This window comes from Alexandromys fortis, unplaced genomic scaffold (assembly GCF_014885135.2).
Source record: "Alexandromys fortis isolate MF-2015 unplaced genomic scaffold, M_Fortis_MF-2015_v1.1 scaffold_115, whole genome shotgun sequence".
Classification (NCBI taxonomy): Eukaryota; Metazoa; Chordata; class Mammalia; order Rodentia; family Cricetidae; genus Alexandromys; species Alexandromys fortis.
Genome location: NW_026067989.1, coordinates 3056069 through 3070794, shown reverse-complemented (window position 1 = coordinate 3070794; position 14726 = coordinate 3056069). Strand labels below are relative to the sequence as shown.

The window sequence follows — 14726 nt, the reverse complement described above, 5'->3', positions numbered from 1 at the left end:
GGGGTGGATATGATCAAGGATACATTGTATATGTGTATGAAATTGTCAAGAGATACAAACAAAAACAGCACTTAAACATTGGATGGTAATGCTTAAATTGTAAACACTCTGTTTAAACACTGGAAATGTCTATAGCTACCACTTACTAGATCTGTCCCCAGATTAGTAGTCTGATCTTGTGCAAAATTTTTGATGTATTAAATATACTTCCTCATAATTTGTCAAAAAAAAGTCTTAGTAGGGTAAAATACTGTGTATCCACACAATTTTCCTTTGGGTGAACTATTTGCTTCCTGTGGGTAGTATGTCAGGTTTGATTACCTTTTTATTTAAAGGTATGTATGTATTTTTATATGCTTGACATTCATATTTTCTAGGGAATCTTGAGAGGTACAGAATTCCATAGTTGTGTGATTCTGCAATGTCAGCTGTGGCTGACCAGGCTCCATGTCATGTGAATGCCTGGCCAGCCGTGGAGAGTATGCTAGCACAGCAGAACAGCCTGCGTGCTCAACTCCAGCAGAAGATAGTGTCTAGGACAGGTTGGCAGTGACTAAAGGAAGATGAACCCTAAGTATAACGGTACTCTTGGCCATTTTATTCTCCAGGGGACTTCCATAGGCAAATGTCCAAAGAACAAATTATTCAAAGGTTATATAGAACTGGAGCTACAGCTTCGAGAATTTGACAGATGTCGGAAGCTTTATGAAAAGTTCTTGGAATTTGGACCTGAAAATTGTACTTCATGGATTAAGTTTGCAGAATTAGAGACAATCCTTGGTGATATTGATAGAGCTCGGGCAATCTATGAATTAGCCATCAGCCAGCCACGCTTAGACATGCCAGAGGTAAGGATCCCAAGTTGGATATATTTTAAATAGTTGTTAAGTAGTCCCTCATCTAAACATCTATAAAGATGATTCAACCAACCTAGTCTTTTCCACCCTCATTAGGATTCTTCTGTTTGTAGAGTAGGACAGTGGGCTGGGGGAGCATCCGCAGCAGCCCCCGCACAGCTGACAAGGAAGGTTAAAGGGCTGAGGAGGCTGGGTAAAGGAACAGCTGTCGTCATCTCCCCATGCACGCACGCACACAGGAAATGGGGGTGGAGACTGCCTCTCTGGGTCCTGAAACATGATCTTCCTAGATTGTATGGCTACAGGCTGGGAGTACTGGCCCACCTTCAATAGTTAGGCCACAGGTAGCACTGACACAGCTAGGACTGATTGGGTCTCACAGGACTGCAGAAGTGCCCTAGCCTGGTCAGTCTTGTACTAACATGACCTCGCATGAGGGCAGAGCTTCCTGTACCGCTGTAGCACCTGTGGCCTCAGTTCCTCCACTAGACTGCCAGCTCCAGTGCCAGTGCCCAGCTTGTCCTTGAGTTAATGTTGTTTGAACTCAAATGACAAGAAACTGACATTAGAGATTGGAACACATACAGCAGCTAATCTGGCTTATTTTCTCCCTAAGTTAACTGCATGTGACAAAGTCATGGAAATACCTGGAATTCTTGACAAATTTTGGTTGTGTTGAACATTTGAAAAACTCCAAAAGAAAATGTAAAACTAAATCCAAAGCCTTTTTTTTTTTTTTTTTTGTCTTAAATTCTAATTACATTTTGGCAAGTTTGTAAATGCTAGTATTACTTCACCAGATGCAGTCTTAATTGGTGAGTGAGAGTCTTAGGGTCTTGGGTGTAGGTCAGGACGGCTGAACTATAGGGGCATGTGTCTTTCTTGGTGCTAAGATTGACCTATTATTTTTCTTAGGTACTTTGGAAATCATATATTGATTTTGAGATTGAACAGGAAGAAACTGAAAGAACACGGAACCTTTACCGGCAGTTGCTTCAGCGAACACAGCATGTCAAGGTACCCTTACTTTGGCGGTGATCTTTCATTTTCTCATGGACAGTAGTTTTGGTGTTTTTACACAAGTTATTTTAAATGACTTTCTTGAACTTAGGATCTGTTGTTCTCAGGGGACTTAAGAATGTTAAGCCCATTGTTTATGCTGCACATGAAAGCCCCATGTGTCAAGATTTTAAAACTGGGGCTTGAGAGATGGCTCAGTGGTTAAGAACATTGCCTGCTCTTCCAAAGGTGCTGAGTTCAATTTCCGGCAACCACATGGTGGCTCACAACCATCTGTAATGAGATCTGGTGCCCTCTTCTGGCCTGCAAGCATACACACAGAAAGAATATTGTATACATAATAAATAACCTAAAAGCAGGAGAGTGCTTTGGTACTCACAGTGCAGTGCAGTGTTCTCATCTGGAATGCTTGCAGTAATGTGGCATCGGGTGTCCTGAACTGGAGAATTGGCTTTAAAGCTATTATGTTACTGTCTTTTGGCTGACATGGTTAATTTGGTTGTTAACCTTTTAAAGGTATGGATCAGTTTTGCTCAGTTTGAGTTATCCTCGGGGAAAGAAGAAAGTGTGGCTAAATGCAGACAGATTTATGAAGAGGCAAATAAAACCATGAGAAACTGTGAAGAAAAAGAAGAGAGACTTATGTTGCTGGAATCCTGGCGAGGTTTTGAAGATGAATTTGGAACAGTATCTGACAAGGAAAGAGTAGACAAACTCATGCCTGAGAAGGTCAAGAAGAGAAGAAAAGTCCAGGCCGACGATGGGGTAAGGAGTAGAAATGAACATTTTTAAAAGCAGAAGTAGACTGCATGGATAAGGACTGCTTGTAGTCCAGCTACTAGGAACACAGCCAGGGGTGAAGATGGGGCAGGAGGTGGGGTGGCAGAGATACCTTAGTGAAGGTGGAGTCTAGGAGTTACATGAAGTGTGATATTTGTAGAGTGGGAAGTTGGCATGCATGGGGGCAGGGGACAATCCTAAAAAGGCCTTGTAGGGTAGAGGAAGTTTGGTGGAAACCATTGAAGACTTTACACATGATTATAGATTGCTGGCATCTCATACAGGTGAACTTGAGGAACTTAGGTTGAAGAATATGATCTATTGCATGATTTTCAGAGATCCAGTAACTGGGAGGTGGAAGGTGGGAGATGAGAGAAGAGCCTGCATTTCAGAACAATATTTAGAAGTGAAATCGTGATCAATTGGAAGTGAAAAGAGTTAGAAGTCCAAATAATACACAGCTATGCAGCCTTTACTACCAAATATTGAGAAAATTCAAATTTTAAGATTATTTTGAGTGGTTTGTTTGCACGTGTATATGTGCACCGTGTGCATGCCTAGCACCTTTAGAGGTCAGAAGGCAGTACTAGATCCCCTGGAACTGGAGTTACAGATGGTTGTTAGCCATCTTGTGGGTGCTGGGAACCTAATCTATGTCCTCTGTAAGAGCCAGCAACAAGTACTCTTAAGAGCTGAGCCATCTCTCCAACCTGTGAAATTCAGAATTTTAAGTCTTAAACATGACTGCAGGGTGGGGCTGAGTTGCTGCATGTCTCGATTGCCTGTGGAGAAGCTGTGCTTAGAGGTTTAGTGTTCTTCCACTTGGTCCTTCGTTTTCAGTGAGCTGCAGCATCGTCTGAGCAGCTGTTCTAGTCAGTCAGCTCCTCTACAGCAGGGTTGATGTGGCTTTGTACTTACTTGTACAGTAAGCATAGTTGAATTTGAACTTTAGGTTGCTCCGAGTTCTTCACTCTCCCTTCTGAATGAAACATGCTCCAGCTATGTCTACTCACCTTAAAAGCTAAAATCAATGTATTTAATTTTGCAGTCTGATGCCGGGTGGGAAGAATATTATGACTACATCTTTCCAGAGGATGCTGCCAACCAGCCTAACCTCAAGCTTCTAGCAATGGCCAAGCTTTGGAAGAAACAGCAACAAGAAAAAGAGGCTGCCGAACAGGATCCAGATAAGGACATTGATGAGAGTGAATCCTCTTCTTTTTAAATGTTGTCATTTTATATAAATTAATGTTTTTATATATTTACTCAGTAAGGACTTGTTTGGCATTTTTGATAGCTACCTTTTCAATTATTTTTAAAAACACTTGGGTTAAATGTGGATGGGACATTAACCGCAAGTAAAGGAGTTTTTTATAGTAACTTTGCTGCCTGAGTCCTGACTGTCCTAGTATTCACCCACATTGTCTATTACAGGAAAGTAATGTGCTTAGCACCTACTCTAGGTGGAACTGCTGCAGCTTTGTTTTTTTGGACAAATAAACAACAAAAAAAAATAGCCCTGGCTATTCTGGAACTCACTGTTAGACTAGGCTGGCCTCCACCTGCCTCCAAGGTGCTGGGATTACAGGCACAGGCAAAGTGTTCACGACCCATTGTGCAGGAAAACTTTTTTTTTTAATATTTATTTATTTATTTATTATGTATACAATATTCTGTCTGTGTGTATGCCTGAAGGCCAGAAGAGGGCACCAGACCCCATTACAGATGGTTGTGAGCCACCATGTGGTTGCTGGGAATTGAACTCAGGACCTTTGGAGGAGCAGCCAGTGCTCTTAACCTCTGAGCCATCTCTCCAACCCCCTGTGCAGGAAAACTTTTAAGCCACAGGTCTGCTGTGAAGGTCTGCATGCTTCTAAACCTGTCACTGTCTTGTCTCTTCAACCACAACCTGAGTCCAGCCCGAGCACTACTGTGTGGTGGCTGTGTAGCTTAGTCTTTGTTTTCTGTTTCCTCAAACTTGGGGGAGGATCATGGCACCTCATTTTGAGATTCCACCCCTTTTCTTTTTTAGCAGTATGTGTCCACTCTTTAGAGAATTAAATGGACTTGGGCTGGTTTAACCTCTAAATATGCTGAAGTAAATTTGTAACAACTGTATTTTTAGACTAGGTTGTTATTTCCAGGAACATTTTAGCTTGGCTTTGGTTTGCTCCCAGCAGTTTCTAAAACTGGTTGTTTTGTTACCTTGTTTAGAAAACAGTGGCCTGCATATGCAGATGCTCTCTTAGGCACAGTGTCCTGTGTTCCTGTTAAAATCTTAACTGAATCTCTTTAGAGTGCTTGGAGCCTTCCATATGCTGCTTAGGGCATGACTCACCACAGCACTGCTGCCAGTCTCCCAGGCTCTGTGAATTCTGCAGTTATGTCTGCCTAGAGAATATGCATCTCCCAGCATGCCGCAGAACACAAACTCATAACAACTGATGCTTAGCTAAAGCTGTGGGAAAACAGCAGGTGTCCAAAGGACCCACAGTGACTGCCTGTGTGCTCAGTGATGATGCTGAAAGTAGCACAGTAACATACTTGGTGCTGCTCACACTGTAAAACAGCATTTGCCTGGTCTTGGAGGCAGTGTTTTAATCTGTACTTCACAGCCATATTTTCTTATCGTGTTCAACACACCGTTCTTACCTATAAGAAATATTAGTAAACGATTATTAGATGTCAGTATATTCATTTAAGGGAATAAGAGCTGCCTAGTATTATTACTAAATTGGGTCTTGAAAATAAGATAATTTTAGAAGTTAGAAGAAAACAGTACTACCGAGTAAACGATAGATCTTTTCAGGCACCAGACAGCACCACATGCTTGGGTGTCAGCTTAAGTCTGCTAGTCAGGAAGAAAATCTGTCATTGAACCTTGAGTTGGTGCAGAATCTAGATGACGGTGAGAGCAGGTCAGAATGCTAGCTAGTTCCGTGTCTGGGTCTTCTAGAGGTCATGCTGCTTACCCAGTTAGTGAGCTTGTCTAAAAGCTGACTTCCACAGGAGCGTGCCAGTATGAAGGGCCTGTTTTTAAATCAGGTGCTACCACTTGAGAGCAAGATGGAAGATTATTGGAAGCAAGTTCAAGGCCAGCCTGGGGACAGAGCGAGACCTTATCTCAAAGAAAAAAAATGAATGCCAACACACATTTTCATGGCCATTTCATGTGGGCTTTTTTTGGTTACTTCTTTACTGCCTGAATATTTCAGTACATGCCTGTGGTCTAATTACATGGCCTTCACGAGTTAGATTCTGTTTCCCCGTGTTAGTCTCTCATTCAAAGATAGGTTTAAGCAGTGCCAGCAGGAAAGGTGCTGTTTGGGAGGATTTTCACACAGTAAGAAGGAAACTTAAGTATGCCAGACAGGGATGATTTCAGATGTGCATTTAAAAATGTTTTATATAAAAGTCAAAACAGAGAGGCACCATATCCTAAACAACAACCCTCCATAATCCTGATTAAAAGACAACAAACTTCAGAAAACATTCATAGTCAACAATGTGTTTTACTATACATCTCAGATTTATACATTTCATATATGCTTTTAAAGCTTCAATTAAGAGTTCAATACAAAATAAAATATATATATATATTTATATATGTGCAGCAGTGGTTCTCAGGCACAGGATTTAGGAGGAGGATGAAGGGAGTCTTTCCTTGGCATGTACTGCATACGGTCAACCATGATAGTGGAAGTGTCCTTCTGACTTAGCTGCCTTGATTGAATTTTACTATGGCAAACAGTTTGAACATGTATGCTCATTGGATCGATGAGATTTGAAGTTTATAGCCTGTATTTTCATGAAGTCTTTAAGACCTAAATGATTACTTTCCTCCTAATAGAGCTCCAAGATCATCCTATGAAAATAATATGTCCACAAACTTGTCTGGAACACTTGCCTAAGAACCACTGCCTATGGTTATTCAATGTCCTCAGGTCTCACAGGATGAGGTAATGGTATGATGGATTTCTTCTCGGTGTCTCTAGAAAGTGCTTTCCTCATATCATAGGCGTCCTCATCAGGCTCCCCGTTGCTGGCTGAGTAGTACTCTATGACTGTCCTGTAGACACTATAACCCAACTGCTTGTACATGTTGACTGCAACTTGATTGGACACTCTTACAAAGAGATCAACAAAAAATCCACCTTTTCTTTAAAAAAAGAAAAAAGAAATGTTAGAACTATTAAGAACACTGGACAGTAACGGGCATAGATCTTTAAAAATATTCGTGAAAGGCATTGGGGCTCATAGCTGGGAGAGGTGGGAGAACTGTGGGCTCAAAGCTAGCCTGGGCTACAAAATGGCATAAAACTAATACTTGGCCTTTGACTGATGGTAATAATAACCTGGCTCCTGTTGTATTCTTTGGATTCACTGAATCACTGAAGCCATTTACCAGCAGTTTTTCTGCAATGTGTGCACTCTGACCTTCCTTCCCTCCTTCCATTATCAAGGAAGGACACGGTAGCCTACAAAACACATTCTCTCTCTGTCTTTCTGTCTCTGTCCCTTCTTATTACTGTGGATGGTCCAGGCTGGCCTTGGAGTCACAACAGTCCTACATGACAGGATTACAGGTGTGAGAGCCACCGTACCTGCCTGGCAATCTGCCACAGCTTTTGTTGGAGAAAAAGTCTGGCTACTACTAAGATAGAGCTGACTTGCTAACTATTTCCTTTTGTGCCACCCTCATGCTAAGAATAGCTTTTAAACTGGCTGCTTTGATAGAAGACCTATGCAACAGATCCTATGTGACTGCAGAGTATTTCCCCTCTGCCCTGGGAAAGATGTATGTTCTGTACACTACCTGATTGCCACCTGAGTTTTTTACAAAGAACCACGTTCAGCTCATTAACAATTCATCCATTTTTCTTGTAGTTTCCAGAGTATGGCATTGTTATATCTTGATGGATTTTCTTAAAAAAATGTTTGTACATGTGAGCGTGCTGTGGGGTGCACATGTGGAGGTCAGAGGAGTGTAGATCTGTCTTCCCTCCTTGCTTGCTCTCCACTGTATATATCCAGCTAGCTGGCTTGTGGGCTTCTACAGATTCTTGTCTCCGTCTCCCATCTTGCCTTAAGAGCAACTGAGCCAAGTGGTAAGTTACCATGTTCAGCTTTTTACATAGGTTCTGAACTCCAGCCCTCATGGCATACATCATGCCAGATTCCCAGCTAAGATCTGTATGTAGTGACCCCTAAGTGTGCTAGTCAAATCTAATGTAAATTTTGGCTATAATGTAAATCAACTTCCTTTTGGCTATAATTTGTAAGAGAATTTATTTCCTATAAGCAGAATATGCATTACTTTTCTTTTTGGTACTGCTGGAGATGAGACCACTGAGCTACATCCTTAGTCCATGTATATCTTTTTATTGCAGTCATTCATAACTACTTCATTTTCTATTTTAAATTGACTTTTATTTTTTACTCCTATATGAATATTGTATTCTACTTGGTTACTTAGTTTTCTCTTTTAAATTGATTTTTATTTTTACTACTATTCTACTTGATTTAATAATGTACATCCAAAAAAAAAGACGTGATTAATGCTTACGTGTATATATTCACACAAAATGATGAAGCATCAGAAATTGGAAAGGAAGACAGATTAGTAATTTTCTACCTAAATTATATTTATACTGTACCTAAGCAGAAAGAATATAAGACCTATTAATCAGACCCACAAATACATGTGCCTAAGGCTATAGCTTGTTAGAATCCATTTCCTCTTTGAATGTCATTAGTAAATGTGTGTTCAGTCTACCTAAAACTTTCCTTCCTCCTAATATTCAGTCCAGGAAAAACTTTAACAACATCAAAAAACTTCTTTTTCTCAGGCATGTTGGTACACACCTTTAATCCCAGCAAATTCGAGGCAGGCAGATCTCTGTGAGTCAGAGAAGAGCCTGGTCTAACAAAGCAAGTTCCAGCAAAGTTGGGGTAACAATATTTCTTTTCTTTGAATGAGCTGATTTCCAACTTGGCTCAGAGCAGTCATGACTAGTTAGTTCTTTAGAAGCTGTCTTTATATAAGATGGGTGGTGGGAGCTGGAGAGATGGCTCAGAGGTTAAGAGCACTGGCTGCTCTTCCAGAGGTCCTAAGTTCAATTCCCAGCAACCACAGGGTGGCTCACAACCATCTGTACTGAGATCTGGTGCCCTCCTCTGGCTTGCAGGCATATGTGGAGGCAGAATGTTGTATACATAATAAATAAATCTTTAAACTGGGCGGTGGTGGTGCACGCCTTTAATCCCAGCACTAGGCAGAGGCAGGTGGATCTCTGAGTTCCAGACCAGCCTGGTCTACAAGAGCTGGTTCCAGGATGGGCACCAAAGCTTCAGAGAAACCCTATCTCCAAAAAAAAAAAAAAAGGCACTGCCTTTATTAAATCTGATAGTTCTGTGGAAACAAAGTCTCTAGATCTATAGCCATCCCTTCATACAGGAAAAAAAAAACAGCAATTTGACAAATACCAGACACAGTATCCTGTCCCTCCTAGGAATTGGGGAAGCTTTTTAAGTTACTATGTTGCTTTTCTCTCTCTGTGTGACTGAAATGGAGTAATGCCTGTCTTTAAAAGTCATATTGGCAGTTACCAAACTGTACTGGTGCCTCAAACTCAGAAGATATGTGATTTTAAGACAGGGTCTCACAATGAAGTCATGGTTGAACTGGCATTCACTACTAGTCCAGGCTGGCCTCAAAGCTAACATCTGTCTGCTTAATTTAAAGGCGTGTACCACCATGCCCTGGCACAGGCTAATTTTAGATGCTCAGGGAAAAACTTCAAAACTCAACACATCCTTACTATCCTTACTGCTACATGTCCTTTGGATGACAGACTTTTTACAAAATGGCCTCTGACACTTGCTGTGATTAAACTAATGCATGAAAACCAGTAGGACTGGGTGATGTTGCATGTGTTTCAGGGTTTAAGAAGTCATCAGTGCTCAACAGTGTACTTCTCCCTCAGTAGTAGATGGCCATAGTTAAAAATAAATGACTTAGCATTTTACTTATTTTCTATAGATGGCTACTAGCTGTTAAAAGAGAAACAAAGTTAAAACTGAACTACTTTAGACCTAAATACATCTGTCATAGTGCCAAGAGCACCAATAACCTTCCTTGAAAGGTTAGTCGTTTTTTATTCCTACCAGTCAGCTAGCTCAGGTCTATGGCCGGTCACACCGCATTAGTTTCCCCCAATAACAAAGGAGCAGCAATAACTACATTATGAATTTGACAGAATTGTAGAAACTATTGCAGGCTGAAAATGAAATTCCTCAGAGTCTAAAGCCATGACAATTCCACACATTCACAAGACGAAAACACCCTTCCAATATTCAACAGCAAAAGAAACAGGGTTGACAAATCAGTGTATTTGAAAAATAGCTCTCACCTTTCTGAAATCTCCTCTAGTAACTCCATAAGTTTAGCAGCCAAGCCAAGACGGCGGAATTCGGGGGCGACAGACAGAGCTGTGACTTGTCCATGCCACTCTTCCCTAGCTACCGAGCCTTCTGCTTTGCCCATAACTGCCAACAGAAAATTGCACCAGTCATTAATGTGCGCATAAATGTAGAGTTACTGTTTGCCATTCACCTTTCATGATAAAAATGCACTAAGGTTTTAATTTTTAAGTAGTGTTGTCAAACTAGTAATATTTTAATTTGAAACTCCACTTGCAAGTAATATTCTATACCTACTTCTAAAGTCAGACTTTAAAATATTTTTAAAAAAAAATCAACTAAAAACCAAGGATACTTTTTGTCTGAATAAGCTACATTAAAATAGTTTAGGATTCATTCCCAAATAGCTACATTTGAAATTACATACACATTTACAATGTATATGTAATTGTAGCAATTCATAGCTCAAGTTTTTGTTAGAAATTATTAAGTACATATGCTTAATCACTGTGTTATACGTCATATAGAAATCTAACATATGGGGGCTGGAGAGATGGCTCAGTGGTTAAGAGCATTGCCTGCTCTTCCAAAGGTCCTGAGTTCAATTCCCAGCAACCACATGGTGGCTCACAACCATCTGTAATGAGGTATGGCGCCCTCTTCTGGCCTACAGGCATATAAGCAGACAGAATATTGTATACTAAATAAATAAATATTTTTTAAAAAAAATCTAACGTATGGAATGATCCAAAGACTAAAATCATGTCTGTTGTGGTAAAGTGTTGATAATTGATCAGAAAGTAAAATTATAGTAAAGCAGACTAAAGCCTGTATTAAAATCTCTATTCACCCCAAAAAAGTACAAGTGGTAGTGTACTTACTATAGCCCATTAGTTCTCCACCAGGAGCCTCTGCGACGATGAAATACTCTGGCCAGTGGGCAAGGTACTGTAAGTAAAAAGGAATCCCATACTAGACCTGTTAAGGAATATGAGGAGTGATAAGCAGCAAAGGTTCTTCATCACAGGAAAGTGGGGTGGGGTGGGGTGGAGGAGTTCAATTGAAAATATACTATCAGGTACATCTTTAATCAGATACACACATCTTTAATCCCAGTACACTGAAGGCACTGGAATCTCTTGAGTTTTGAGGCCAGCCTGGTGAGTTCCAGGACAGCCACAGAAAAATACTGTCAGGCTAGAGTGGTGGCTTGGTAGATAAAGTGCTTCCTGCATAATCGGCGAGGATTGAAACTCAGATACCATGGCTACCAGTTTATAATCCCAGCACTTAGAATGTGAAAAGAGAGTTAAGAAAAACAGCTGACACCGGGCGGTGGTGGGGCACGCCTTTAATCCCAGCACTCCGGAGGCAGAGGCAGGCGTTCGAGACCAGCCTGGTCTACAGAACTAGTTTGGACAGGCTCCAAAGCCACAGAGAAACCCTGTCTCGAAAAACAAAAAAAGGAATCATTTATGCTCAAAGGAAATGCCCTGCCCAACTGGCCTGGCGTGTGCCTGTAACCCCAGCACAAAAGCAGAAGTATCTCTAGTTCAGGCCAGACTGGGACACAAAGCAAGACCCCTGTCTCGCTGAATGAACAAGGAAATGAATGTTACTCTTCAACCTGGGGTGCCCTGACTGCTACGATTCACTGCTGTTTGTTCCACCTTAGTGCCAGCTCTCTGCTGCAATCACAGAAGATAACACTATTAATACATGTTTACTAAGAGGCTCCCAGAAAACCTCACCAGGGTTAGCCTTCAATTCTCTAGACAGCAGTCATTTCTTAGAGAACTCAGCCAGGCATGCCAGCTGGTCTTCCTGCCCCCTAGCACTTGACACTACAGCCATCTCTCTTCTGCCTGATGGGAGAACCCAGAGACCCCCGCAAATATCCCCACTCCCTACAGAAACACTAGGGCCTATACGCTCAAAGTAAGCTGATTCACAGTCTACAAACTCTACCAATTTCCCTATTTTATTATACAGTAAAAATTTGTAATCACGGTTCTTCAGAAACCAGATAGACCAATAAGTACTCTGAGGCCTTTCTGCCTTTTCTATTCCCCGTTTCTGATGTGGCCTTTGATGCTTGCAATGCATGAGGACACAACTTAAATACCTCATCCCTCTGCCAGGGAACATCTGGGTCACGTCTAATTTCTAAAATAAAAAAAAAAAATAACAAAAAACTTTGTCTTCATGTCTTCATGTCCTTTTCAAAGACAGCTTAATTTATTTACCATTTCCTAACTAGTAAATGTGAATGACGTTCCAAATTTTCAAAATAATTCTCTTAAATTTTTGTGATATCATGTTTTTGTAAAAGTACAATAACATGTGAGATCTTGGGGACTAACAGTCTGTCATATCTACCCAAACTCTGAGAGCCACAGACAGTATGTAAATTAACATGGATGTATCCCAGTAAGAAAATTATTAAGAAATGAGTGGTGAGCCAGATTTGGTGCATGAATCTTATATTTGCCAAACCCCGGAGTAAAGTGCCTGTTACTCCTATTTCAGCCTTCAGGAAGTGGACTTACCGCGTATACTTCTAAAACCTTTTCAGAAAGACTGTGCCAGATGACTGTGGCACTAGCAGTTTCTAAGAACATGCCTCAGCTTCATCAACAGTAGCACTGTTACAGCTTTTTAAACTTCTGGATGATCTGATAGATTAAACTAGATTCTCAAGTGATTTTAGTTTGCATGTGTTTTGACTGGTGAGACTGAACTAAAGTCTTCACTGCTCCTCTGCCCTTGTAAGCTACCAGTTAATTCCCCAATCTACCAGGAGGAGTCAGTGGAACATGGACTGGAAATCCTATTTGTGTTGTAAGCCACTGATCAGAGCAGAGCAGTCAAGAACACCCTAACTCAACACATTTTTGCTCATTTTCTACTGAGATGTTAGAAACTGTTATTACCAAAATCCTTTATCCACTGCAGCAACACGTCAGGAGGAAGACAGCAGGCAGCGACAGAGAAGGGCTGTACAGTGCTTCCCAAAGAGAGTACCTCCCCTGCCGACTGCACAGCCAGAACACAGATAAGAAGATGTGTTCTAGAAGTCATCTAGACCATAAAGACCCAGGTGCTCCTGAGCAGGGCTATTGGAGACATCATGGAGTAGGTGTAGCCTGAGCTACCCGTCCCCTCTTACCGGAAAGGGAGACAGGGCCTGAATCACTGTTCTGTTGCTGCTATGTAAACCAGGTTTACTGTGGATGGCCAAGGTGGGCAGCAGAGCTACAGAATTACTGATTCATATAAAGCATTATAGTAATAGTTTGTAGGCAAGCCTAAGACCACTCTTTTGTAATTGCTTTCAATGTTGCTTAAGCTGTTCAAAACCTATGTGCTTCAACTTTTTCTCAGTACTCATCTGTTTTTCCTTCTTTTCTCCGTTTCTTCTTCGTTAATAATCCTTAGTTTTACTTTTTTTTTTTTCTTAAAAAAGGATACAGTTTCTGTAAGAGGATCCAAGTTACTGAAAGAAACAAGAGATGGCAAGAATTAGAATTCCTGAATTCAATTTAAGTAAGCTTGTGAAAACTAGAAAGATTATGTTAATCAAAACAAAATATGGCCAGGGCGTAGTGACACACACCTTAATCCCAGCACTCATGGGGGGGGGGGGGGGGGCGGGTAGGGACAGGCTGATCTACAGAGAGAGTTCCAGGACTATACAAAGAAACTCTGTCTTGCCGGGCGGTGGTGGCGTACGCCTTTAATCCCAGCACTGGGAGGCAAAGGCAGGCGGAACTCTGAGTTCGAGGCCAGCCTGGTCTACAAAGGGAGTTCCAGGACAGGCTCCAAAGCTACAGAGAAACCCTTCTTGCAAAAAAAAAAAACAAAAAAGAGAGAAAGAGAGAGACAACAAAAAACAATGGGCGGTGGTGACGCACGCCTTTAATCCCAGCACTCGGGAGGCACAGGCAGGCAGATCTCTGTGAGTTCGAGACTAGCCTGGTCTACAGAGCTAGTTCCAGGACAGGCTCCAAAACCACAGAGAAACCCTGTCTCGAAAAAAAAAACAAAGAAAAAAAGAAAAAGAAAACCAACCAAACAAAAAAAATCAAAATGTGTTTCTCCTATATCTCTGAAACCAACCTGAGAACCAAAGAAAATTATTTAAATAACCCAGTGGCTGCATGTGGCACCAATAAAGGGATCTGTACTTTCTCATTTAACTGCTCCTGTACAAGCAGAATTATAGCTAACTCCATCAGACTTCTGCAGGCATGAGGACCAGTTAGGCGTGTGTCCCTATGGACCAATCCAACTAGCCTGCTCCCTACTGCATCACCCCTGCCTATCTCTGGTCCCTTCCCTTACAATTCCCCCATCCTTCTTGATGTGAGTACTCCCCCACCTTCACCTTTCCCTTACTACTATAAAACTCATGGACCCCATGTACTTTCAACTCAATTTCATTGTACCTCCATCCTGCTACCCCACTAACCAAGCCCTCGTGCCATGGGGAACTACCCAGCATGTCACACCATACAACCTCAAATTGAGCGTTCTTGAAAACCATCTCCAACCCTTCACTTCCCTATTCAGTCTTTTGCCAAGCTCAAAACCAGCTATTTTCTTTTTTTTTTTTTTTTTTTTTTTTTTTTTTTTTTTTTTTTTTTT

At 41.3% G+C, this 14726-nt stretch overlaps 2 protein-coding genes across 4 annotated transcripts in view; one reads left to right on the top strand and one right to left on the bottom strand.

The window, feature by feature from the left end:
- Nucleotides 1-4037, top strand: part of Crnkl1 (crooked neck pre-mRNA splicing factor 1) — a 15402-nt gene extending 11365 nt beyond the window's left edge. Inside the window, exons 11-14 of the mRNA XM_050159557.1 lie at nt 609-848; nt 1773-1874; nt 2394-2642; nt 3706-4037. Of these exons, the coding sequence (XP_050015514.1) occupies nt 609-848; nt 1773-1874; nt 2394-2642; nt 3706-3882 (768 nt within the window). The 3' untranslated portion in view covers nt 3883-4037. The remainder of the gene's footprint in view (nt 1-608; nt 849-1772; nt 1875-2393; nt 2643-3705) is intronic.
- A 2112-nt stretch (nt 4038-6149) lies between these two features.
- Naa20 (N-alpha-acetyltransferase 20, NatB catalytic subunit) overlaps nt 6150-14726 on the bottom strand; it is a 13208-nt gene continuing 4631 nt past the window's right edge. Inside the window, exons 2-6 of one of the 3 annotated variants that reach the window (XM_050159554.1) lie at nt 13013-13575; nt 12205-12245; nt 10961-11027; nt 10070-10205; nt 6150-6816 (exon numbers count right to left, since the gene is read on the bottom strand). In XM_050159554.1, coding sequence (XP_050015511.1) covers nt 6585-6816; nt 10070-10205; nt 10961-11027; nt 12205-12245; nt 13013-13160 — 624 coding nt within the window. In that variant the 5' untranslated portion in view covers nt 13161-13575 and the 3' untranslated portion in view covers nt 6150-6584. Of the gene's footprint in view, nt 6817-10069; nt 10206-10960; nt 11052-12204; nt 12246-13012; nt 13576-14726 lie in introns of all 3 variants that reach the window. The other 2 variants (XM_050159556.1, XM_050159555.1) reach the window with 2 other exon arrangements.